The sequence below is a fragment of the Pristiophorus japonicus genome, chromosome 15 (genome assembly GCF_044704955.1).
Source record: "Pristiophorus japonicus isolate sPriJap1 chromosome 15, sPriJap1.hap1, whole genome shotgun sequence".
In the NCBI taxonomy this organism is placed as follows: domain Eukaryota; kingdom Metazoa; phylum Chordata; class Chondrichthyes; family Pristiophoridae; genus Pristiophorus; species Pristiophorus japonicus.
Genome location: NC_091991.1, coordinates 30,507,775 through 30,531,822, shown reverse-complemented (window position 1 = coordinate 30,531,822; position 24,048 = coordinate 30,507,775). Strand labels below are relative to the sequence as shown.

The 24,048-nt window shown below is 42.8% G+C and overlaps 1 protein-coding gene across 4 annotated transcripts in view; it reads right to left on the bottom strand.

Annotated features, from left to right (window-relative positions):
* mon2 (MON2 homolog, regulator of endosome-to-Golgi trafficking) overlaps positions 1-24,048 on the bottom strand; it is a 164,181-nt gene that overhangs the window by 74,440 nt on the left and 65,693 nt on the right. For all 4 annotated transcript variants that reach the window (XM_070900267.1, XM_070900268.1, XM_070900270.1 and 1 more), the window contains 8 exons: positions 19,319-19,416; positions 18,670-18,795; positions 13,521-13,715; positions 9,685-9,809; positions 8,808-8,947; positions 5,417-5,567; positions 2,675-2,889; positions 9-90 (listed from right to left, as the gene is read on the bottom strand). In XM_070900267.1, the coding sequence (XP_070756368.1) occupies positions 9-90; positions 2,675-2,889; positions 5,417-5,567; positions 8,808-8,947; positions 9,685-9,809; positions 13,521-13,715; positions 18,670-18,795; positions 19,319-19,416 (1,132 nt within the window). The remainder of the gene's footprint in view (positions 1-8; positions 91-2,674; positions 2,890-5,416; positions 5,568-8,807; positions 8,948-9,684; positions 9,810-13,520; positions 13,716-18,669; positions 18,796-19,318; positions 19,417-24,048) is intronic.

Sequence of the window (24,048 nt, the reverse complement as noted above, 5' to 3'; positions counted from 1 at the left end):
GTATTTACCTGGCATCCAGCAACAGTGATAGAGCTGCAAGAAGGCCACACCAGCAAGCACCAACCATCTCCTCCCACACAGCTCGAGAAACTGCAAAGAAATATAAAGAAATGTATATCTGCAACAGGTTATACTTTCAGCAGTTGAATTTTTAACAAATTTCTAAAGAAAAGTTATTTAAAACGACATACAAAATTACATTTTTATCGTATTTAGTGTAATGAAGGGACTTTGAATTAAATTTGAAAATCAGAACACTTATATTTATTAGAGTTGTCGAAATAGTTTAATTATTTGGGGATTCCATTGCTTGTCATTAGCAGATTCCGTTCGGAAATGACTACAATGGAATCCTGCTTTCTCATTGGAGGATCTGGCCCATGTGATCCCAGGGGCGCTTCCGAACTGCGGTGAAGGCGGCAAATGGTATGGTGGCCTTCATAGCTAGGGGATTTGAGTATAGGAGCAGGGAGGTTTACTGCAGTTGGAAAGGGCCTTAGTGAGGCCTCACCTGGAATATGGTGTTCAGTTTTGGTCTCCTAATCTGAGGAAGGACATTCTTGCTATTGTGGGAGTGCAGCGAAGGTTCACCAGACTGATTCCTGGGATGGCAGGACTGACATATGAGGAGAGACTGGATCGACTGGGCCTGTATTCACTGGAGTTTAGAAGGATGAAAGAGGATCTCATAGAAACATCTCCAATTCTGATGGGACTGGACAGGTTAGATGCAGGAATAATGTTCCCGATGTTGGGAAAGTCCAGAACCAGGGGCCATAATCTAAGGATAAGGGGTAAGCCATTTAGGATTGAGATGAGGAGAAACTTCTTCACTCAGAGTTGTGGAATTCCCTACCAGAGTTGTTGATGCCAGTTCATTTGATATATTCAAGAGGGAGTTAGATATGGCCCTTACGGCTAAATGGAACAAGGGGTATGGGGAGAAAGCGGGAAAAGGGTACTGAGGTGAATGATCAGCCATGATCTTATTGAATGGTGGTGCAGGCTTGAAGGGCCGAATGGCCTACTCCTGAACCTATTTTCTATGTTTCTATGTCTCTGGCATCCGTGGGCCTTCATGCAGCCGTATGCCTGCCAGCCCAGGCCCCAAACCCTCTGTAGCTGTGGAGCCAGGAGGCAAGTTCGGAAATATTTTGTGGGTCAGATGCATACTCCGGAGGAACGTCTCCGACCACAAATTCAGGGCTGTTTACTCGGTTTCTGTCTCCACAGATGCTGCCTGACCTGCTGAGTATGTCCAGTATTTTGTGTTTTTATTTCAGATTTCCAACATCTGCAGTATTTTGCTTTTGTATGTTTCCTCTTGCACCAGTTTGTCTTAAGTTGTCATTTTTCATGCGTGAACCTCGACAGAGTGCTGACTCATTGTCATTTGGGTGTGAGAGTTACTCAACATCTGTACACATCCTGTAGGACTGCTCAACAGCTGGAACTCTGGTCGAGTTTCCCCTCCGCTACCACCTTAGCTCAAATCAGCTAACTCAGCGCAGACTACCTACTTTAAAAAAAAAAGTAATTAACTGGATCACATTCATTTCTTCACAAACAATAATTTTTTTTCAAGAGCAAAATAAACTGGGCTGGTGAAACTGGAAGAACAAGCAGTCATGCTGGATCAAGATAGCTCGAGGAATCTGATAGCAGCTGTATCTGCCACCAGGCAGGAAGAGGATGAAAGACAGAAGATATGAGAAACTTTGATGATGAATTACAATTTTGCTAGATTTCTTTTGCTGACCAGTGTCTGGAATAATAAACTTAAGATTCCAAACTATTGCTAAAACTATGTATGTAAAAAAAGTGATAGTTATTTGAAAAGTAAAATAGCTTGTACACTGGGACAATAATACCGAAGACAAGCTCCCTGCTAATTTCCATAGCAAATTCTGTACAGCCCTATAATTGACAGTATTGCAATATAAGTATTTAGTTAAAAGCAATGCCAATTGTACAGTGTGGGCAGAACAACTAATAGGAATGTTGCTGCTATTCCTACAAGATAGAGAAATACTACTGCTAAATCTGTAATACACGAGCTAAAAGAGCTGCTATATTTGTAATATAGGTAACTGGACAAGGAGACTCCTACTGCTATCATAAAATAATACAGCACAGGAGACCATTTGGCCCACTGTGCCCGTCTCTTTGGTAGAGCTACCCAATTTATCTTACTCCCCTGCTCTTTCCTCATAGCCCCGTAACTTTTTCCCCTTCAAGTATTTATCCAATTCCCTTTTGAATATTACTGAATCTTCTTCCACCACCCTTTCAGGCAATGCATTCCAGATCATAAGAACTCGCTGTTTAAATAATTGTTTCCTCATGTTGTCTCTGGTTCTTTTCCCAATCACCTTAAATCTGTCTCCTCTGGTTACCGACACTTTTGCCACTGGAAATAGTTTTTCCTTATTTGCTCCATCAAAACCATTCATGATTTTGAACACTATCAATAATCTGTATCTTTAATATAGGCTGCTGTATCTGTAATATTAATAGCCAAGGAGAATCCTGCTGTTTTTTCTGTAATAGAGGTAAAAGATAATCTCATTTTTCATTGGGGAACACAGGTTATGACGATAACCTACTGTAACAATATAGTTACAAGTTGACACTGTAAGATTAGAGATTTTGCATTTGAAGCTAAGTGTATTACCTGCCCCCTTTTCAGACGCTGCCAGCTGCTCTGAAGATTGCACCTCCGTCGCCTGCTTCGCAACGCCAGGCTGGGATGCGATTTCTTCCTGCCCTAACTCTGCTTCGATCATGGCCGTAATACCTCGAACCAGGTCCAGAAGACAACCGAATGATACAGACATGGCATAGCCGTCAGGAATAGTAGGAGGCTCCACTTTGTCCAGCAATTCTAGGCTAAAGCATAGTTCAAATTATCAAATGCACCATTTAAAAAAATCATGTCCATTTTAGACACCATCAGGCAAGATTCTACAACATATGCAAATTGGTAAAATGACAATTCTGATCAATTCCAGTCACTTAAAACTAATTCTTATATTTTGAATATTAGCAACTTGCCTACATTTAGAAATAGGCATAACGTAAAACCAATAGCACCCACTAAATTAATCGGTTCAATTTCATTGCAGGTGTTTTAGTTTTCTTTGTTTTCAACTAAAGTCAGAAACTCAAAATAATTTACAATATTGATGCAATTTGACACAAAGATTGTGGTTTAGGGCTAGACTTTCGCCTTCATTTTCGGTGGTACAGCTGTTTTTTGGTGAAAAACCACCCGGCGAAAGTTTCCTCTTTATTTTTTTAAATCGTTCTGCCCACATTTTGAAAATACTGCTGGAGAGCAAACCGCCCACATGCATCTGCATGCACCACCGAGAAAACCGCCAGGATCTAAGTTTTGCCTCAACGGGGACCCATACGCACCGCCGAGGAAACTGCCACGAAAAGCTGCCGGAAACAGGGCGGTAGGTGAGTACCTTGCAAAGAAAGGTAAGTTAAAGGTTTTTTAATTATTATTTTTTTAATTCTATAATGCCGATTACGTTAAAATGTTTTATAACTTTTTATTTTTTGTTTAATTGAAAAAATATTTTTTGACTAATTGAAAAAATATTTTTTGACTAATTGAAAAAATATTTTTTGACTAATTGAAAAAATATTTTTTGACCAATTGAAAAAATATTTTTTGACGAATTGAAAAAATATTTTTTTACTAATTGAAAATTTTTTTTTTGACTTTTCCCCCCTTCCGAGGCCCAACTTCCCTCGGACTAAATTTTAAGTACTTACTGTTCATTCCGGTAAGAACCTCTCGTTTTACCTAGTTTCGCCTTTACCCGCCAAGAATCTTGGTGCAAGATCCATTTTCTCACCGGGCGGTATTTCTTTCCCTTTATTATGGAAATTTTCGCCAGCATTAGTTGCAGAACCTTAGCGGTGTTTCTGGGCGGCAATCGGGCAGTGAGGGGCTTTTGGGAACGTCTAGCCCATAGGGCTTTTTGTGTCAATTTTCTCCCCAGCTATTCAGAGGTGGTGACTCTTGCTGGGGAACAATTCAATGAATGCAGGCAGGCCTCCAGTAGCTCACCTACCCTACGTGACCACGTTTCACTGCGTACAGTTTTGGTCTCCTTATTTAAGGAGGGATATACTTGCATTGGAGGCAGTTCAGAGAAGGCTCACAAGGTTGATTCCTAAGATGAAGAGGTTGACTTATGAAGAAAGATTTAGTAGATTGGGCTTATACTCATTGGAGTTTAGAAGAATGAGAGGTGATGTTATCGAAACATATAAGATACTGAGGGGGCTCAACAAGGTAGATGCAGAGAGGATGTTTCCACTCGTGGGGGAATCTAGAACTAGTGGGCATAGTTTCAGACTAAGGGGTCGCACATTTAAAACTGAGATGAGGAGGAATTTCTTCTCTCTGAGGGTTGTAAATCTGTGGAATTCTCTGTCCCAGAGAGTTGTGGAGGCTGGGTCATTGAATATATTTAAAGGCAGAGATAGAGAGATTTTTGAGCGATGGAAGTAAAGGGTAACAGGAAGTGGAGTTGAGCCCATGATCAGGTCAGCCATGATCTTATTGAATGGTAGAGCAGGCTCTACGGGCCAAATGGCCTCCTGCTCCTATTTCTTATGTTTTTATGCCAGTCTAGACAGAGCCCAATCCTGTCCAGATTAAGATTACCTGATGTCCACAAGTACTGTGAAAATGTTTAAAAAATTAAAAAGAATACATTTGCATCATAAAGTTTAAAATTATATTCAGTTTTCACAAAGCTTGAACATTCCTGCATTACAACATGCCAAATTTGATGTCTGTCAATGCCTAAAATGTGCCATATTTTCAAAAGGGCCAAAGGGCACAAAACCTTAACAAGTTGGCTCCTTACACTTTAAAAATCACACTCAAACCACACAATCTACAGGATTAGACTAAGGAGTATAGATTCTTAAAGATTAGGTGCTTCAGATTTGGTATATAACCCTGAGCTGCCTCGATAGATTTCTCCACACCAACTGACCCGAGAATCATTTTTAAAAAACGTCTTTATGAATATGCAGTCACTGGTTTTCTGCCAAATTGCATTACGCTTGGATTTGGTTCAGTAACCAGTATGGTGAAATCGTTCAAACAAAATCATTGAAAATTATATAGTTATTGAAATTATTTATTGTAGATCTAAAAGTTTAAATAAATAAGGTTTTAAGTTGTCCTCCCCGCATATTAATTTTCTTATTTTGTGGCCTTCCATTGCAACGCACCATTCCTCGACAAGATGAATGACCAGCCAAGTTTCTTACAGACCTTTGACAATATCTTTCTGGAATCGGTGTATTGTCACCACATCAACCCAATGAATTGTTTGCAGTTCAAAGCCTTTGGATGCCAGTACATGACTAAATTTGCACTCACTAGGCTGACTTAGAAGTGCCTTGTACAGAGATATTTAGAATTGGAATCCATGTGCCTCTGTATTCAAAAGCCGGTTGTGGAGTAAGTCCCACAGTGGAGCTCATCCCTGCCCCGTTCTGTGCTGCAGTGGGGCCGCCAACACCACTCGTGCCTGCAAGAACAGCAAGAGCTCGTTTTACTACATTGAACAGGCAAAACAAAAGAAAACTCACTCCAAGATGGACTGCAAGATCAACATTCTGAACGCATTATCTGTACCATCATTAATCTCCTGCCCAGAATAATACACTTGCCTGAAGTCTTTGTGTAGGTTTTAATTTCCTAAATTGAGTGGCAACTTTTGTTTGTAGAAATTGCGCTTTTGAAATGTAGATGAAACGATTGCATTATGCTTAGATTTGGTTAAATAACCATGCAGAAAAAAATCCACAAATTATGAATAAATTGCATGTTCCTATAGTAACTGTTTCTTGACATTTGTTGAACACACTTAGCCCCGATTTGAACCTAAGTGGGGCAGGTTCGGGTCAGATGCCCATTTTAGATGCCGTCTGATTTTATTCTCAATTAAAGTCAATAGAGCGTAAAATCAGACGGGGTGTATTTTTTTTTTATTCGTTCATGGGATGTGGCCGTCGCTGGCAAGGCCAGCATTTATTGTCCATCCCTAATTGCCCTTGAAAAGGTGGTGGGGAGCCGCCGCCTTGAACCGCTGCAGTCCGTGTGGTGAAGGTACTCCCAACAGTGCTGTTAAGAAAGGAGTTCCAGGATTTTGACCCAGCGACGATGAAGGAACAAGTGTTCAAATCGAAAACCTAACTCGCCCGGCGGAACAATGAAATCGGTGCTACTGAGCGTCAACTGCATCGCGTGTTGATGTATCCCCAATACATCATTACAATCCAGTGATAAGAAATTAGAAGAGAAAAAGCAGATGGTCAAACTCTTTAGCAGCGGTCCTGGACGGCAGAATGAGGAATTTGGTGAAATGGATGCCGAGGACATACTTTTTTTTGTCTGTATCTGGGGAAAGATTTTGTTGCTTGGTGAGAACAACAACAACAGCAACTTGTATTTATATAGCACCTTTAACGCAGTAAAATGACCTAAGGTGCTTCAAGGGTCGTGAAGTAAAATTTGACACCGAGCCACATAAGGAGATATATGGGTAGGTTTTAAGGAGCGTCTTAGAGGAAACGAGAGGTAGAGAGGTTTATTAGGGAGGGATTCCAGAGCTTAGAGCCCAGGCAACTGTAGGCATGGCCACCAATGGTGGAGCGATTAAAATCGGGAATGCTCAAGAGGCCAGAATCAGAGGGCTGGAGGACAGTTACAAGCAATGAAAGAAAGGGGTTAAAAAAAAGCTCATACCATTTTCTGATGCTCGGCAAAATTTAAAAAAGCAGCAAACATGGAGAAGAAATTAGACTATTATAATCCATATGGAGGTATCGCTTTCAAACTGTGAATGACTCATGTACTTCGTCCCTCCCCCCACCCCCCCCAAGAAAGTGCTATATGCATGTTTATCAATTACATTACCAAAGCAACTCCTATCTTTGCATGTGGTCGTTGGTATACAAATTTTGAAAGTTTCTGCAAACCACCAAATGCTTGTTAAAGGTGTAAAATTTTAAGCACCTCTAAAACCAATGATTAAAAAACACCAATACACCATGCAATATAATGCAATTTCTGGGGGTGTAAAAGTGGTATCTCAGATCTGTGGTATGTTTTCGAACTAAATTCCCATCTCAACGGAAATGAGGAATTTCTTCTCAGAGTCGTGAATCTTTGAAATTCTCTACCCCAGAGAACTGTGGAGGCTGAGTCATTGAATATATTTAAGGTGGAGACACAGATTTTTGAATAAGGGAATCAAGGGTTATGGGAAGCGGGCAGAAAAGTGGAGTTGAGGCCAAGATCAGATCAGTCGTGATCTTATTGAATGGCGGAACAGACTCGAGCAGCCAAATGGCCTACCCCTGCTCCTATTTCTTATGTTCTTTTGTTCTCATCCTGAAGGAAGATACTTGTGCGCTCAGTAGTGGCTCTAATCCTGAGAAAATACTGGTCAGCGGCAGCCTGGGAAGACATTTTGTGCGCAGTGTTCCTCAGTGGTGAAATGCCATGAAGCCCACTGTCTTCCCAATGATGAATTCCAATCATATTTAGGATATCACTGCAACAGAACTTCATGCTGCTGCCACCACGAGGGAGCTCTCTACAGAGCTGTGTGTAGAGATCAGCAATGTGTTATCTAAAAATATTAGGTCTAAATAATTCTGGAAGGCTCTGAAAGACCGAGCTGTAAAGTTTTTGCACGAAAGTTTAGTTGGTATATATTTTTGAGCACTATTTATTAACAGCCTCAACATGGAAATGTTTAGGACTCTCCCAGTAGATATTTTTGGTATTTGAAAATTGTATTACAGTAGAGTTAATGAGAACACTATGAATAGTGTTCATTTAAAGAGAGCATTTTCTCATTTCTTTCCCATTCACTCTGCGGTGTTTACAGAATAGATCGGCTGGATAAGGAGCACACTGTGCTGGCACTGGATGGATTCCCATTAACAAGCTTCTACAGATTTGTAATGACTAACTGAATGCTTTGATTCATTACCCCAGCACAAAGTGGTACAACATTGCAGTTAAATGTGCATTTACTGTTTGACCATTACTATTTTGGCATCACACATCAACCCAACTCATTTAAATTAGTCTTCATCTAATACATATATCTACTGTTCAGGCACCAAGGGCACGTCAGCAGTACAGGTATAATGTCCCGAATCCGGAATTCCAAAAAATGGAATTGTCCGAAAACCGGATGTTTTTGAGGCAGCCAAGTTGGCAACATCGGGCGGCAAGGGACGAGGAAACCGGTAAAAAATGCAGCGCGGGGAGTTGCGGGAGGCGAGCAGCGGAGGATCGGCGGATGGGCGGGCGGCGAGGAGGAATGGCGGGCGGGGTGGAGAGGCAGGCGGCGTGGAACGGGGAGGGGGGGGGGGGGTGGCGGGCGGCAAAGAGCGGCAAATCGGCACAGAAAGTAGAACCACAGAAAGTAGAACCAGGTCAATCAAACATTAAATATCCAAAACCACTTCTTTACCCAGAGTGGTTAGAATGTAGAAATCGCGACCACAAGAAGTGGTTGAGGCGAATAGCACGGATACATTTAAGGGGAAGCTAGATAAGCACAAGAAGAAAGGAATTGAAGGATATGTTGAGGGGGTTAGATGAACAACGGTGGGAGGAGGCTCGTGTGGTGTATAAACATCAGTACGGACCGGTTGGGTCGAATGGCCTGTTTCTGTGCTGTAAATACTTTGTAAAAGATATTTTAAATGAACCAACCAGTGAAACGACACAGAAAAGATATCCATACCAGTCTGCGTATTTGCAATTGGATTGTTTCCGGTGCTGGGAGTAATAAAGAGAGATTGTATGAAAGATCCTAATGCATTCACAATATCTCTGAAGACCTTTGTGGAGTGTGGCTTCATATCATATGATTGGCAAAAAGACCTGTAGGTGCAATCAAACACAATTCTGGCCTCAAATACTGTGGAACTCTGTAATAATCTTCAGACTTGGAGTATTATTACAATTTATAGTACTTCTGTGCAAGTACAGAAAAATCAATTTTGCAACAATTCAGTGATCTAATGCTAGATAATTCGAAGTCTCAATCAAAAAACAAGGGGAAATGCACAACTGTTGCACAGCATTTCGATATCATGCCAAAGTTAGGCCCGTTACTTTATTCTTTTGTGCCTTAATTTACCCCTTTTTGTTTCCACATAGGCTCCACAGATCTCTCCAGTGCACCCACACTGTTCCAAGATCGGGTGTACTGCTTTCAGGCAACAGGCAATCGTCCTTTCCCTTCATACTCATTTCAACGCAGTAAGAAAACTAATGACTCAATTGATAATCAAGGACAGACATATCAAATGGACTAATCCTCCACAATTTTACTTATTTATTAGTCGGTAACAAAAGACTTGAACAAAAACTGCTCATTTGCCCTTCTTTATATATCGAGAAAGGCAAAACAACAATCGAATGTCAACAAAGACTGTCTTGCGGTTAAATAACTAAGATTAAATAGACCATAAACTTCAGCTACGCACGGTCAAAAAATAAAATCCATTCGTAGTGGCAATCTTTCCAAGCAACTACACTTAAATGCAAAGATTAAATCGTTTACTTAAGTATGAAAAGTCAAACATATCACTGAGAAAAAGTTATGGGATGATTACCGTAGCAGCTGAGGTTGTATACAAAGTCTGTGAATGCATTCCACAGCAACTGCACGAAGCCACTGTGGTTTATCACCATCCAGAAACTTCACGAGCAAAGACAAAAAGATCTCACATTCGGTTACCTGGCAAAGATAAAAGTGTCACGTTAGGACACAGAACTGAGCAGCCAAATGAAAGAGCAAAGCCATATTAAAATGGTTGGGTAAACCTTTTTTGTGTGACTATATATCAGACAGAATATCTTTAGTCAAAGAATGATAAATATTTGGATTAAGGTGGGTGGCTAAGAAAGACAAAAAAACCTCGGACAATCAAAGTGCAGCTGCAGTGAGTAGGTTAGGGTGTGAGCGTGTGAGCGTGATAAGAATACTGATAGTCTGAGTGGCCAGTTCTCAACCCCCACTTTTGTTTTGTGCCAGTGTCTTGCCTATTAAGCTCAAATTGAAGGATTAAAGATTGTGACATTTTTGGCAGTCTATCAGGAGCACATCTGTAGCTGGTAACCAAGACTTCCATTATGCAGTGAAGAACATATAGTAAAAATCTGAATTACCAAGAAGCAATGTAGTCCTGAAGACAGCATAACTAGAACTGACACATTGTCACCGTGCACTGCTGTACTGTACAATTAATACACACTAGGACAAAAAACTTTTGAGGTGAGCTTCTGGGGTTCAGTTTCATAGGGCCCAAGTTTCGAGCCGCGCCTACAACGGCGCAGTCCCGACCTGGACGCCTGTTTTTCGTGCCACAAAGTGCGCCTAAAAAAAACCTCCGTATTCTCCACCTCCCTGTAGGTCCTCTGGCCCTCGGCGCAGCGCAGCAGGAGCTGTAGGGGGCGGAGCCAGGTCCCTGCGCCGAAAACAGTGCTACAGTGGGCGCGCAAGTGCAGTAGCTCCAGGCGCCCGAAACTGTGTGGGAGGGGCCGAAGCACGCAGCCCCTAGCCCTGGCAGAGTGGCCTCACTGGGGCTACGTGAATAAGGCTCCTCCCACGGCCAGCTGCTGCTTCCTCCCGACCCGACTCACACCCGTTCCCCCCCCCCCACCGCCTCCGGACCCGACACCCGCTTCCCCCCACCCCCCCGGACTGGATCCGACCTGACCTCCCTCCCCCCGACCTGACCTCCCTCTCCCTCCCGCCCCCCGACCCGAACCGACCTCCCTCCCACCACCCCCCCGACCTGACCCAACGCCACCTACCTGTAAATCTGGTGCTGGGGACGGGTCCTGCCCGAAGTCTCGGGCCCGGCCTGTTCAGCCTCCCTCCCCCTTCTCCTTCCCCCACCCCCCCAATCTCCTTTCTCCCCCTTCTCCCCCCCCTCCTCTCGCTGTCAGAAACACAGACACTGACAGACAGAGAATGAGAGACATACAGACAGATAGAGAGACACTGACAGAGACACACTGAGGGGGGCATCCCAGCACACTGTTGGAGGGCTCCCGGTGCTGCAGTCTGTAAGTAGAAATTGTTTTATTTATTGATTTAAAAAAAAAATGTTTTTTGATTGATTTATTGGTTGATTTATTGATGTATTTATCATTTATTATTGATGATGGCTCTTTATTTGTAAAACTGAAGTGTTTAATGTTTGTAAACTTCCCTTTAAACACCCCCCCTTCCCCCACCATTCCCTACGCCTGATTTGTAACCTATGCCTGATTTTCTAAAGTGCAGACAAGGTTTTTTCGAGCGTACAAAAATCTTCACTTACTCCATTCTAAGTTAGTTTGGAGTAAATTTTCACTCACGAAACTTTGAAATCAGGCGTAAGTGGCCGGACACGCCCCCTTTTGAAAAAAAAATTCTGTTCCAACGTGAAGCTGTTCTAACTGACTAGAACTGGAGCAAACTAAATGATGAGAATTCCGATTTCTAAGATACTCTGTTCTACACCAGTTGCTCCTAAAAATCAGGAGAAAATCATGTGGAAACTTGGGGCGTTAGTGTCAGTGGCAGCACCATTAAGGTCAGAAAAATCCTCTACCTGTCTTCCTGTGGCTCACTGGATAAAGGTTAATTTATATTTTTAAACTATTTTCAACTGGTTGGTGAGTTGGTAACTAGAGGCCATCAAGTTAAGATGATCACTGGAAATGGTATCATAGTGGTCATGTTACTGGACGAGTAATCCAGAGGCCTGGACTAAAGATCTGGAGACAGGAGTTCAAATCCCAGCACGGCAGCTGGGGAATTTAAATTCAGTTAATTAAATAAATCTGAATGAAACTACTGGATTGTCGTAAAAACCCATCTGGTTCGCTAATGTCCTTTAGGGAAAGAAATCTGCCATCCTTACCCGGTCTGGCCGATTTGTGACTCCAGACCCACAGCAATGTGGCTGACACTTAACTGCCCTCTGAAATGGTCGAGCAAGTCGCTCAGTTGTCCGCTACGAGAAACTGCAGCGGTTTAAGGCAGCGGCTCACCACCTTCTCAAGGACAATTAGGGACGGGCAATAAATGCTGGCCTTGCCAGACGCCCACAATCCCGTGAATGAATTTAAAAAAAGAAAAATGAAGGGAGAGGTAGACAGAGATTTTTTTTTTTTAAATGAGGGTTATTAGGACATGGAATGCCCGAAATAGTGAGGGAAGCAGAATCTATAATAGCTTTAAAAAGGGATGGGGACCCATATTTAACAAAGAAGTACTTCAAAAGGGGCAGGAGCAGAGGAATGGGAATAGGTGGCGGGTTCTTTCAAAGAGCCAGCATAGGCACGACAAGCCAATAGCCTCCCTTCTTGTGCAGCAAGTTGCAAGTTGTCCAGACCAGGAACGTCACGGATTCAATCCCTGGTTTTTGCCGAGTTCGTTAACTCCACAAAAGGCACCACAATTAGCCTAAATGCCACAGGGATGGGAGAGGGAGAGAAACCAATGACGGTTCCTCCTCCTGATCACTCTCTAATGATTCCTGTTAGAAAGTGCATGTGTGCCAATGTCACAAACAGGTTTGGTCTCAACTCTCTTGCTCCACAGTCAAACAACCTGCCAACACTCACTGCACCAAGGTTTTGCGCGCTCTCAGTGAATATATCTGCATGGTGGTACCATAGTGGCACAGACTTTAATCCATATGGGAGTAAGAAAGAACTTTATCCATTTGCAATCCACTCTTATTTACTTCACCGAACAGGCTGAATGTTTGATTATTTAAATTTTAATGTTGAAATAACACAATTGAAGTATTAAATGAAAGAGGCCGACAATATTTTCTTTTCTGCACACTTTAAGCCTTATAATGGTTCCCATACAAAAATGTCCCATACATTATGTTTCTCCAACCTCACCTTTTCCCATGTGACTGACTCCTGTAAACACAATGGCCAGTCTTTTGAGAACTTATTTACGGGACTATACAAACCTCTTGAACCCAAATACACATGCTAGCCCACTACAACATAATAGAGAAAACGTTAATGTGAAATTGAAACCATTAATAGTGAACTTTGAACAGAAAGTCAGAAGTAAACAACAGTGCAGTATAACAGAAGCACGCTCCAATGATCGACATGAGGGTGATCAAATAGCTATAGTATCACAAAAGTCAACTGGTCACACATCATTTAAGCATGAATAGATCCATTTACAATTTTATTCTTACACCACTTTAGTGGAACTTGTAAAGTGCATCTAAAAGCCATTCTTAGCCAAATGATGGCCGTACCTGTGCAAATATGGATGTTGTATTCCAACAGCCTAGAGAATTTCAAGGATCCATTTTCTTTAGCATATGAATATAGGTTTAAACACAATATTGGCACAAACTCTCTAGAAAATGCTTGTTAATCCAACAGTTAAATAAGCAGGAAATAAATCTTAACCGCTTACCAAAAGACTATAGAAGTGCTTGATTAAAACAGACACCACTCGCAGAAGACGCATACAGATGGGAAAGTACGGTTTCTCAACAGGTGTTGGCAAAGATGGAGTATTTGTACCGTGTCTGAATTTGATATTGGGAGAAAACAGCTTGATCACCAAGGGGCACACCCTTTCCTTCAGAAGGAAACTGAACTCTTGGTGCTGTAGGGAAAGGGAAAACAAAACACATAGCAAAAGTCAATGAATGCAAGCTGGCATTATCAGAACAAAATCCAAGTACCATTATGGCAATGCTAAAGCAGAATGACCACTGATTAGGGAAGTCCTCTGGTCAATTTGCCTACAGAACAACAATCATTGCATTTCAAAATAATCCATTGTAGGAAATGTTTTGGAATGGAAAGATGCTATATCATCTACATATATTATAATGAACCAAAAGATGACAATTACAACTATCTGTGGGAAAATCTTGGTTTCTATTATGAAGCAACATTTGAGATTTTTATTTAAAGCATTGCTGTATGAAGAACAGTCACCGTTGCCAACTATAGAATTCCAATTGGAGACACAGCCAAGGAATTACCCAGTCACCCTATCTATGGGATTTCCAGCAAACCTGGAAGCTATTAAAACAGCCACTGAGATTCTTAAAGAAAAGGTAAACTACATTACAAAGTCTTGAAATGATGCTGTGAGATATTGTGTACTTCAGTACAGCACTGAGGGAGTGCGCCATTGTCAGATGATGGCACCTTGAGATGTTCAACTGAGGTCCTGTCTGTCTGTTCAGGTGGTTGCAAAAGATGTCATGGCAAGATTTAAAAAGTAGGGAGCTATCCCTGTGGCCTGGCCAGCATGCCTCCTTCAACCAACACCACAACAGATCCATTAGTCATTTATCTCATTGCTGTTTATGGGATCTTGCTGCATGCCACATTTGCTTACATAATAACAGTGACTGCATTTGAAAAGCAATTAATTGGCTGTAAAGTACTTTGGCACTTCCTGAGGGTGTAAAAGCATTATATAATGGCAAGTTATTTATTTTTCTTTCAATGTTTAGCACATTCATCTGAATTTCCTCTACTATTTTCAGAGGCATAAACCCGTTTACTTGAAACAGGTTAATGCGTTCCCTAAAATAGAGAGGAGAGGGGAATATCAAACAAATGTGTTAGGAGTTCACACGCTGGTATCCTATGGCACAACTTCAGGACCATAGTTCCCTCGGAAGGCCAACCACCATTTTGGTGCAATGCTCGCATCACTGCTTAAAGAACTGAGGAAATAAAATGACAGAGTGGGTGAGGTGGAAAGGTGGGTGAATCAGTGTGATAACCAGCAAAAAGGTAGATAAAATAAAACAGAAAGAGGCAATGGTCAAGAAGAGGGGCCACTGTAAAAGTTGGAAATCATAGAAATTTATGGCACAGAAGGAGACCATTCGACCGATCGTGTCCTTGTCAACCGAAAAAGAGCTATCCAGCCTAATCCCACTTTCTAGCTCTTGGTCCGTAGCCTTGTAGGTTACGGCACTCAGGTGCATAACCAAGTACTTTTTAAACGCGATGAGGTTTTCTGCCTCTACCACCCTTTCAGGCAGTGAGTTCCAGACCCCCACCAACCTCTGGGTGAAAAAAGTTCTCAATTCCCCTCTAAACCTCCGACCAATTACTTTAAATCTGTGCACCCTGGTTACTGACCTCTCTGCTAAGGAAAATAGGCCCTTTCTATCCACTCTATCTACATAAGAACATAAGAATTAGGAACAGGTGTAGGCCATCTAGCCCCTCGAGCCTGCTCCGCCATTCAATATCATGGCTGATCTGGTCGTGGACTCAGCTCCACTTACCCGCCCTCTCCCCGTAACCCTTATTGGTTAAAAATCTATCTATCTTTGACTTGAAAACATTCAATGAGCTAGCCTCAACTGCTTCCTTGGGCAGAGAATTCCACAGATTCACAACCCTCTGGGAGAAGAAATTCTTTCTCAACTCGGTTTTAAATTGGCTCCTCCGTATTTTGAGGCTGTGCCCCCTAGTTCTAGACTCCCCTACCAGTGGAAACAACCTCGCTGCCTCTATCTTGTCTATCCCTTTCATGATTTTAAATGTTTCTATAAGTCACCCCTCATCCTTCTGAACTCCAACGAGTAAAGACCCAGTCTACTCAATCTATCACCATAAGGTAAACCCCTCATCTCCGGAATCAGCCAAGTGAATCGTCTCTGTACCCCCTCCAAAGCTGGTATATCCTTCCTTAAGTAAGGTGACCAAAACTGCACGCAGTACTCCAGGTGTGGCCTCACCAATACCCTGTACAGTTGCAGCATGACCTCCCTGCTTTTGTACTCCATCCCTCTCGCAATGAAGGCCAACATTCCATTCGCCTTCCTGATTACCTGCTGCACCTGCAAACTAACTTTTTGGGATTCATGCACAAGGACCCCCAGGTCCCTCTGCACCACAGCATGTTGTAATTTCTCCCCATTCAAATAATATTCCCTTTTACTGTTTTTTTTCCCCAAGTTGGATGACCTCACACTTTCCGACATTGTATTCCATCTGCCAAACCTTAGCCCATTCGCTTAACCTATCCAAATCTCCTTGCAGCCTCTCTGAGTCCTCTACACAACCCGCTTTTACACTAATCTTAGTGTCATCTGCAAATTTTGTTGCACTACACTGTCCCCTCTTCTAGGTCATCTATGTATATTGTAAACAGTTGTGGTCCCAGCACCGATCCCTGTGGCACACCACTAACCACTGATTTCCAACCGGAAAAGGACCCATTTATCCCGACTCTCTGCTTTCTGTTCGCCAGCCAATTCTCGATCCATGCTAATACATTTCCTCTGACTCCGCGTACCTTTATCTTCTGCAGTAACCTTTTGTGTGGCACCTTATCGAATGCCTTTTGGAAATCTAAATACACCACATCCATCGGTACACTTCTATCCACCATGCTCATTATATCCTCAAAGAATTCCAGTAAGTTAGTTAAACATGATTTCCCCTTCATGAATCCATGCTGCGTCTACTTGATTGCACTATTCCTATCTAGATGTCCCGCTATTTCTTCCTTAATGATAGTTTCAAGCATTTTCCCACTACAGATGTTAAACTAACCGGCCTATAGTTACCTGCCTTTTGCCTGCCCCCTTTTTTAAACAGAGGCGTTACATTAGCTGCTTTCCAATCCGCTGGTACCGCCCCAGAGTCCAGAGAATTTTGGTAGATTATAACGAATGCATCTGCTATAACTTCCGCCATCTCTTTTCATACCCTGGGATGCATTTCATCAGAACCAGGGGACTTGTCTACCTTCAGTCCCATTAGCCTGTCCAGCACTACCCCCCTAGTGATAGTCTCAAGGTCCTCCCTTCCCACATTCTTGTGGCCTGCAAATTTTGGCATGGTTTTGTGTCTTCCACTGTGAAGACGGAAGCAAAATAATTGTTTAAGGTCTCAGCCATTTCCACATCTGGGCCCCTCATAATTTTATGCACCTCAATAAGATCTCCCCTCAGCCTCCTCGATTCCAAAGAAAACAACCCCAGCCTATCCAATTTTCCTCATAGCTAAAATTCTCCAGTCCTGACAACATTCTGGAAATGTTGTAAAATCAGATATTTAGAATTAAATGTATGTACAAAAAAAAGGATGGGAACAATTTGTTAATGCGTTTGCACCTCTTTTATACATGAAAAACAGAATGAAAATTGATGAAAACACTTGACTTTACAGGAGATAAATCATGGCCTATTTGATAACATTTTTTGAACTGATCCTGACACTATGGAAAAGGTCTACTTCATATCTGTACCCAAATGACCTGCCAACAAAACACTGCACTCAAATTGTCCCGCAGAAGATAAAGACGACACATACAAATTCAAACAGCTAGTAAACTGTGGTTCTGGTGGGTGAATCCAGAACAAGAGCTAGGCCAGTTAGGTGTGAAATCAGGAAGCATTTTTTCCACTGAAAGAGCAGCAGACACCTCTCCTCTCTCCTCCAAAAAGTTGTGGATGCTGAGTCCATTGAAATTTTCCAAGCAGAGTTTGATAGATTTTTGTTAGGTAAGAGTATCAAGGGATTATGGAGCCAAGGAATTGAGGCACAGATCACCCATGATATAAGGAAAGGGAAGATTAGGCTTGAGGGGCTGAATGGCCTACTCTTGTTCCTAAAATCAATCAGGATATTTTTCATTCCTATACAAAGAATATTGCTGCCTCAGATATGGTGGTGAATGCTCAACAGAAATGTTAAATAACCTGTACATTGGAGCAGGTTGCCCCTAGTTCCAGGCACTGACAGCAGTGTATGCAATGCAAAGTCAGCTTAAGTGTGCTGGAGGCATACAGTCACTAATAAAATGCTGCACATTTAATTGCAAATCTGTTTTTATAGTTCTCTACAAATTAGCCAAACCACGGGCAAATAATTTCTAGGTACATTTAACATGACCAGTGGAATGGCAAAAATTAACAGGTCAGTAAAATAAAATTATTGCATCCTAATGAAATTAGTGGTTATTTTATGTAATGCTAGAACATGAATAAAAGCATGAGTTAGAGAAGGTCAACAACATTACTTCAAACTAAACAGTTCTTCATTGGCTTATGCAGTGTTCAGTTAGGCCTACAGAATGACTCAAGTTGGTACTCTGTATTAATAGGGCTGTCTACCTCCATTAACCTCATATTGTCTTCTGAAGCCAGCTCCCTGCAGGGACCACTTCCTAGCTGCAGGCTACTATATCCTGGGGCAGATGAGCCAGATAGCAAACTTGCCAATAGATTTTGCCCCCTGCTATTGGCAGATAAATGATAATAAGATGAAAGGTTACAGATGTTAACGGCTTAGCAGATGTCAAATCATCAAATCAAACGGTCAGACTTCAGCTGGTATTTGGAGAACGCTTTCGCTTTCTACAAAATGAAGTTCACGAGCTCCCTCATGGTTTAGTGGTGAAATGCACTGCAAGATGTGGTATTCAGCCTAGCTTGGACTCCTGGTCTGTGCTTGGTTTTCTATCTCACCCCCAGCACAAAGCACTGTATTGATCCATGTCCAGAGAATCTGTCTCTTTAATAAAGGCAGGGTGACTCAAAACATTTTTAAATGTCGTATCACAAACACTTTACTTGTAAAAACACTCGTGGAAAGTCGTTCAGAACGGACTCAAGAAGCTCCAGTCCAAAGGTCCGGGTCATTTCCGTCATTCCAACTAGCCAGTACGGAGCATCTGCATTTACCAACTGGCACAAGTCCTGGAAAATTAAATAAATTAGGTAGATGACATCAATGAAGAGTTCCTGCAATAACTGTCATACTCAGGATAAAAACCTCATCAGCATTGATAATACAGAGAGAGTCATCCTTGAAGAGTTAACAGAGTTTTTTTTCCCCTGTTCAATTTGGTCAATGTGAATTATCGTTATTTAAACAGTGCCAGTGACCTAACTGAGGAAACTGGATTGGAAGAGTTAGAGCTGAATTAACACTGGAAATGAAGCGTCATCGAAACAACCCAGGTAACGACTTTACCTCCACAGATGTTGATTCAGCTCCTTCACTGAGTCAGGCTCAATATCTCCTTCGACTCAGTTTCCCCAATGAGGCCACTGCCACAATCCATTTAAACGCAGATATATAAAAAAAACTAAAATACAAAAAGGAAAAAATAAAAACAACAGGATACGAATATCAGAATGTTATGCCATTGACCATTTTAGGACCAAACCTGCTGAAACTCACCGACTGATACAAAATACTCTGGAAGGAGTACTCTACCTGGAAGAGCATGTACGCATCTTTTGCGCATGGTCTCAGTGTACTGATTGTTCTTCTGTTGCTGTTTCCTTGGACGACAGGAGGCTGACTGTCATCGTCTGAAATAAACGTAGTTGAAGTCAGAACACTTCCCTGAGATATGGGCTTGCGGTATTTAACCAATGCTTTTTTCTTCCTCCAGAGATTTACATCACTATCTATCTCTGCTCAACATCTAATAATTCATTCAATATTGGTTTCAGTTGGCAATTTTCACACGTGTGTAGTCAGACTTTCTGTAATAAAATTATACATTCGCTGAAGAAACAATTACGAGGACAAGAAGCAGACGCATTATAAAGACCCCATGGTCTTCTCCAGGATTGAGATTTTGTGTGTTTCTAAATAGCAGGCAAAGCATTGGTATAATTTACAACGGTTAAAAACAAGTGCTATGGGTAATAACTTAGCGGTAAATTAATTGTGTTATGGTGCTGAACCATACATACCAAGAAAGTCCCAGGTCCAATCTCGGATATGTATGAAGCCAAGAGATGAGAGCTGAAATAAATACGAAGACAGTACAACTGGCAGTGCTCCCAAGCCAGGGAGGGAAGATTCCAGCCAAGGATCCTTGTTGCTGACTGTTATCCAGCAACTCGCATCAAGAAGTATATGTGGATATCAGGTGAGAATGTGATCGGGCTGGGCTGATGATCCCTATGGTAAAATAGCATACTGATACTAAGGCCCAAGCTTTCCGTCCCTCTGCCAACGTTTGAGCAGATCTGGGCAGTCGGCGGCGGAGGCAGAAAGGTGCTGGGGAGAGCATGTGCTCAGTTGTATTCCCACACCTCCATTCCATTTCCAGCACCAGCCCCTTTGGCTTGAAATGTAAAAAATGAGCAAATATGGTCCCTGCTACATATCGCAGCCTTGCCTATCATTTACATATGATGTAAGGGTCACCTGTTTGGTTGAGGCTTCCAGAGTTCAACCGTTAGTGCAAGGGGTAGAACATTGGCAGCCAGGGCATGTTCACAGAGCGCTGCCTTGCAAAGGACCCAGGAGAAATGTAGGATCCTGTAACAAAACACTGTCCCATTTTTCAGACAGCTTGGAGGTTTGCTGGACTCCCCAGGCTATGGTGGACCCCCTGAAACTTGCTGCATCGTAGCTTTGCTCTTTTTTCCAATGGGACTTGTGTCTTTAATAAGACAATGAGTACCCAGACTGGATTCAACTAAAGGTAACATGGAGCTCCATGGTGGGCAGAAGCACTGCACCCCAGTCAACAGGGAAAGGGGATGCAAAAAGCCTAGTCGTCACTGTCTTAACCGAACACATTAAGAATGGAGATTGGATAGGATACTGAAGAGCTGCTGGCACCCGTAGAACATTATATCAGCACGAGTTACCCTCTTCAGGAAAAGCAGAGGAGAAAATGCAAAAAGAAATTCAACAAAATAAATGATTGTCCCTGGGAAGGTATTTCCATCAAGATATTTTGGAAACGATACATGTTTGATTCTAGAAATAAAATCATCACAACATGTGTGTTATTGATTCTGCCGATTGAAACCCGCTCCGAACACAAAAGGAACAACGTTTAACCATTTCATGGGAGGCAGAATAGCTTATGTTTAGAAACACAGTTCTTCACTTCTATAAACTGAGCAATTTCAGACCAGGTAGAGCACACATTAGGCCATCGTAAAATAAAACTACTGAACTAGAACAGGCTTAAATATGAACCTGACCATGTCCGTGTGATAAGTCAGAGATACATCTTGTAGCAATTGCGTTTGTCCCCAAAAGTTGTACAGTATCTTATACTGTTGCTCAGGCCATTTAAAACAAATATATATTTGTTCATGGGATGTGGGTGTCACTGGCAAGGCCAGCATTTATTGCCCATTCCTAATTGCCCTCGAGAAGATGGTGGTGAGCCGCCACCTTGAACTGCTGCAGTCTGTGTAGTGAAGGTACTCCCACATTGCTGTTAGAGAGGGAGTTCCAGGATTTTGACCCAGCGACAATGAAGGAACGGTGATATTTTCCAAGTCAGGATTGTGTGCAACTTGGAGGGGAACGTAGATGTAGTTCCCATGTACCTGCCGCCCTTGTCCTTCTAGGTAGCAGAGGTCGTGGGTTTGAGAGGTGCTGCCAAAGAAGCCTTGGCGAGTTGCTGCAGTGCATCTTGTAGATGATACGCACTGCAGTCACGGTGCGCTGGTAATGGAGGGAGTGAATGTTAATAAGAACTTTTATTTATATAGCGCCTTTAATGTAGTAAAACGTCTCAAGCCGCTTCATAGTAGTGCTACAAAACAGATCAATTTGACACCGAGCCACAAAAGAAGAAATTAAGGCAGATGACCAAAAGCTTGGTTAAAAAGGTAGGTTTTAAGGAGCGTCTTAAAGGAGGAAAGAGAAGTAGCGAGGCGGAGAGGTTTTGGGAGGGAATTCCAGAGTTTAAGGCCCAAACAGCTGAAGGCATGGCAACCGATGGTTGAGCAGTTATAATGAGGCATGTTCAAGAGGCCAGAATTTGAGGAGCGCAGACATCTTGTGGGGTTGTGAGGCTGAAAAGGATTAGAGACAGAGAGGGGCAAAGCCATGGATTTGAAAACAAGGATGAGAATTTTGAAATCGAGGCGCTGTTTAACCGGGAGCCAACTTGGTCAGAAAGCACAGTGGTGATGGGTAATCGTGACTTGGTGCATGGGCTGCTGGGTTTTGGATGACCTCAAGTTTACATACTATAGAATGTAGGAGGCCGGCCAGGAGTGAGATGGAGTAGTCAAGTTTAGAGTTAACAAAGGCATGTGTGAGGGTTTCAGCAGCAGAAGAGCTGAGGCAGGGGTGGAGGCGGGCAATGTTATGGAGGTGGAAAAAGACGGTTTTCGTTATGCCGCGGATGTGTGGCTGGAAACTCATTTCAGGGTCAAATATGACTCCTAGGTTGCGAACAGTCTTATTCCTCAGATTGATGCTAGGGAGCGGGATGGAGTCAGTGGTTAGGGAACGCAGTTTGTGGCAGGGACCAAAGATAATGGCATCGGTCTTCAAATATTTAATTGGAGAAAATTTCTGCTCATCCAGTAATGCTGGATGTCAGACAAACAATCTGACAATTTAGATACCAAGCAGGGGTTGAGAGAAGTGGTGGAGAGGTAGAGCTGGATGTCGTCAGCGTACATGTGGAAAGTGACTCCGTGTTTTCAGATTATATCGCCGGGGTTGCTACAGTTGTACAGGGCCTTGGTGAGGCCACACCTGGAGTATTGTGTACAGTTTTGGTCTCCTAACCTGAGGAAGGACATTCTTGCTATTGAGGGAGTGCAGCGAAGGTTCACCAGACTGATTCCCGGGATGGCGGGACTGACCTATCAAGAAAGACTGGATCAACTGGACTTGTATTCACTGGAGTTCAGAAGAATGAGAGGGGACCTCATAGAAACGTTTAAAATTCTGACGGGGTTAGACAGGATAGATGCAGGAAGAATGTTCCCAATGTTGGGGAAGTCCAGAACCAGGGGACACAGTCTGAGGATAAGGGGTAAGCCATTTAGGACCGAGATGAGGAGAAACTTCTTCACTCAGAGAGTGGTGAACATGTGGAATTCTCTACCACAGAAAGTTGTTGAGGCCAATTCACTAAATATATTCAAAAAGGAGTTAGATGAAGTCCTTACTACTAGGGGGATCAAGGGGTATGGCGAGCAAGCAGGAATGGGGTACTGAAGTTGCATGTTCAGCCATGAACTCATTGAATGGCGGTGCAGGCTAGAAGGGCCGAATGGCCTACTCCTGCACCTATTTTCTATGTTTTCTATGTTTCTATATCGAAGAAAAATAAGAGGGGACCAAGGACAGATCCTTGGGGGACACCAGAGGTAACGATGCGGGAGAGGAAAGAGAAGCCATTGCAGGAGATTTTCTGGCTACAATTGGATAGATAAGAATGGAAACAGGCGAATGCAGTCCCACCCAGCTGGACGATGGTGGAGAGGCGTTGGAAGAGGATGAAATGATCAACTGTGTCATAGGCTGCAGACAGGTCCAGAAGGTCGAGGAGGGATAGCTTACCTTTGTCACACTCACAATGGATGGGGTTTAAGGTGATGGATGGAGTGCTAATCAAGCGGGCTGCTTTGTCTTGGATGGTGTCGAGCTTCTTGTGTGTTGTTGGAGCTGCACTCATCCAGGCAAGTGGAGAGTATTCCATCACACTCCTGATTTGTGCCTTGTAGATGGTGGAACGGCTTTGGGGAGTCAGGAGGTGAGACACTCGCTGCAGAATACCCAACCTCTGACCTGCTCTTGTAGCCACAGTATTTATGTGGTTGGTCCTGGTCAACGGTGACCCCCAGCATGTTGATGATGGGGGATTCGGCGATGGTAATGCCGTTGAATGTGAAGGGGTGGTGGTTAGACTCTCGCTTGTTGGAGATGGTCATAGCCTGGCACTTGTGTGGCGCAAATGTTACTTGCCACTTCTCAGCCCAAGCCTGAATGTCGTTCAGGTCTTGCTGCATGTGGGCATGGACTACTGCATTATCTGAGGAGTTGTGAATGGCACTGAACCCAGTATAGACATCAGCAAACATCCCCACATCTGACCTTATGATGGAGGGAAGGTCACTGATGAAGCAGCTGAAGATGATTGCCCCTAGGACACTGCCCTGAGGAACTCCTGCAGCGATGTCCTGGGGCTGTGATGATTGACCTCTAATCACCACAACCAT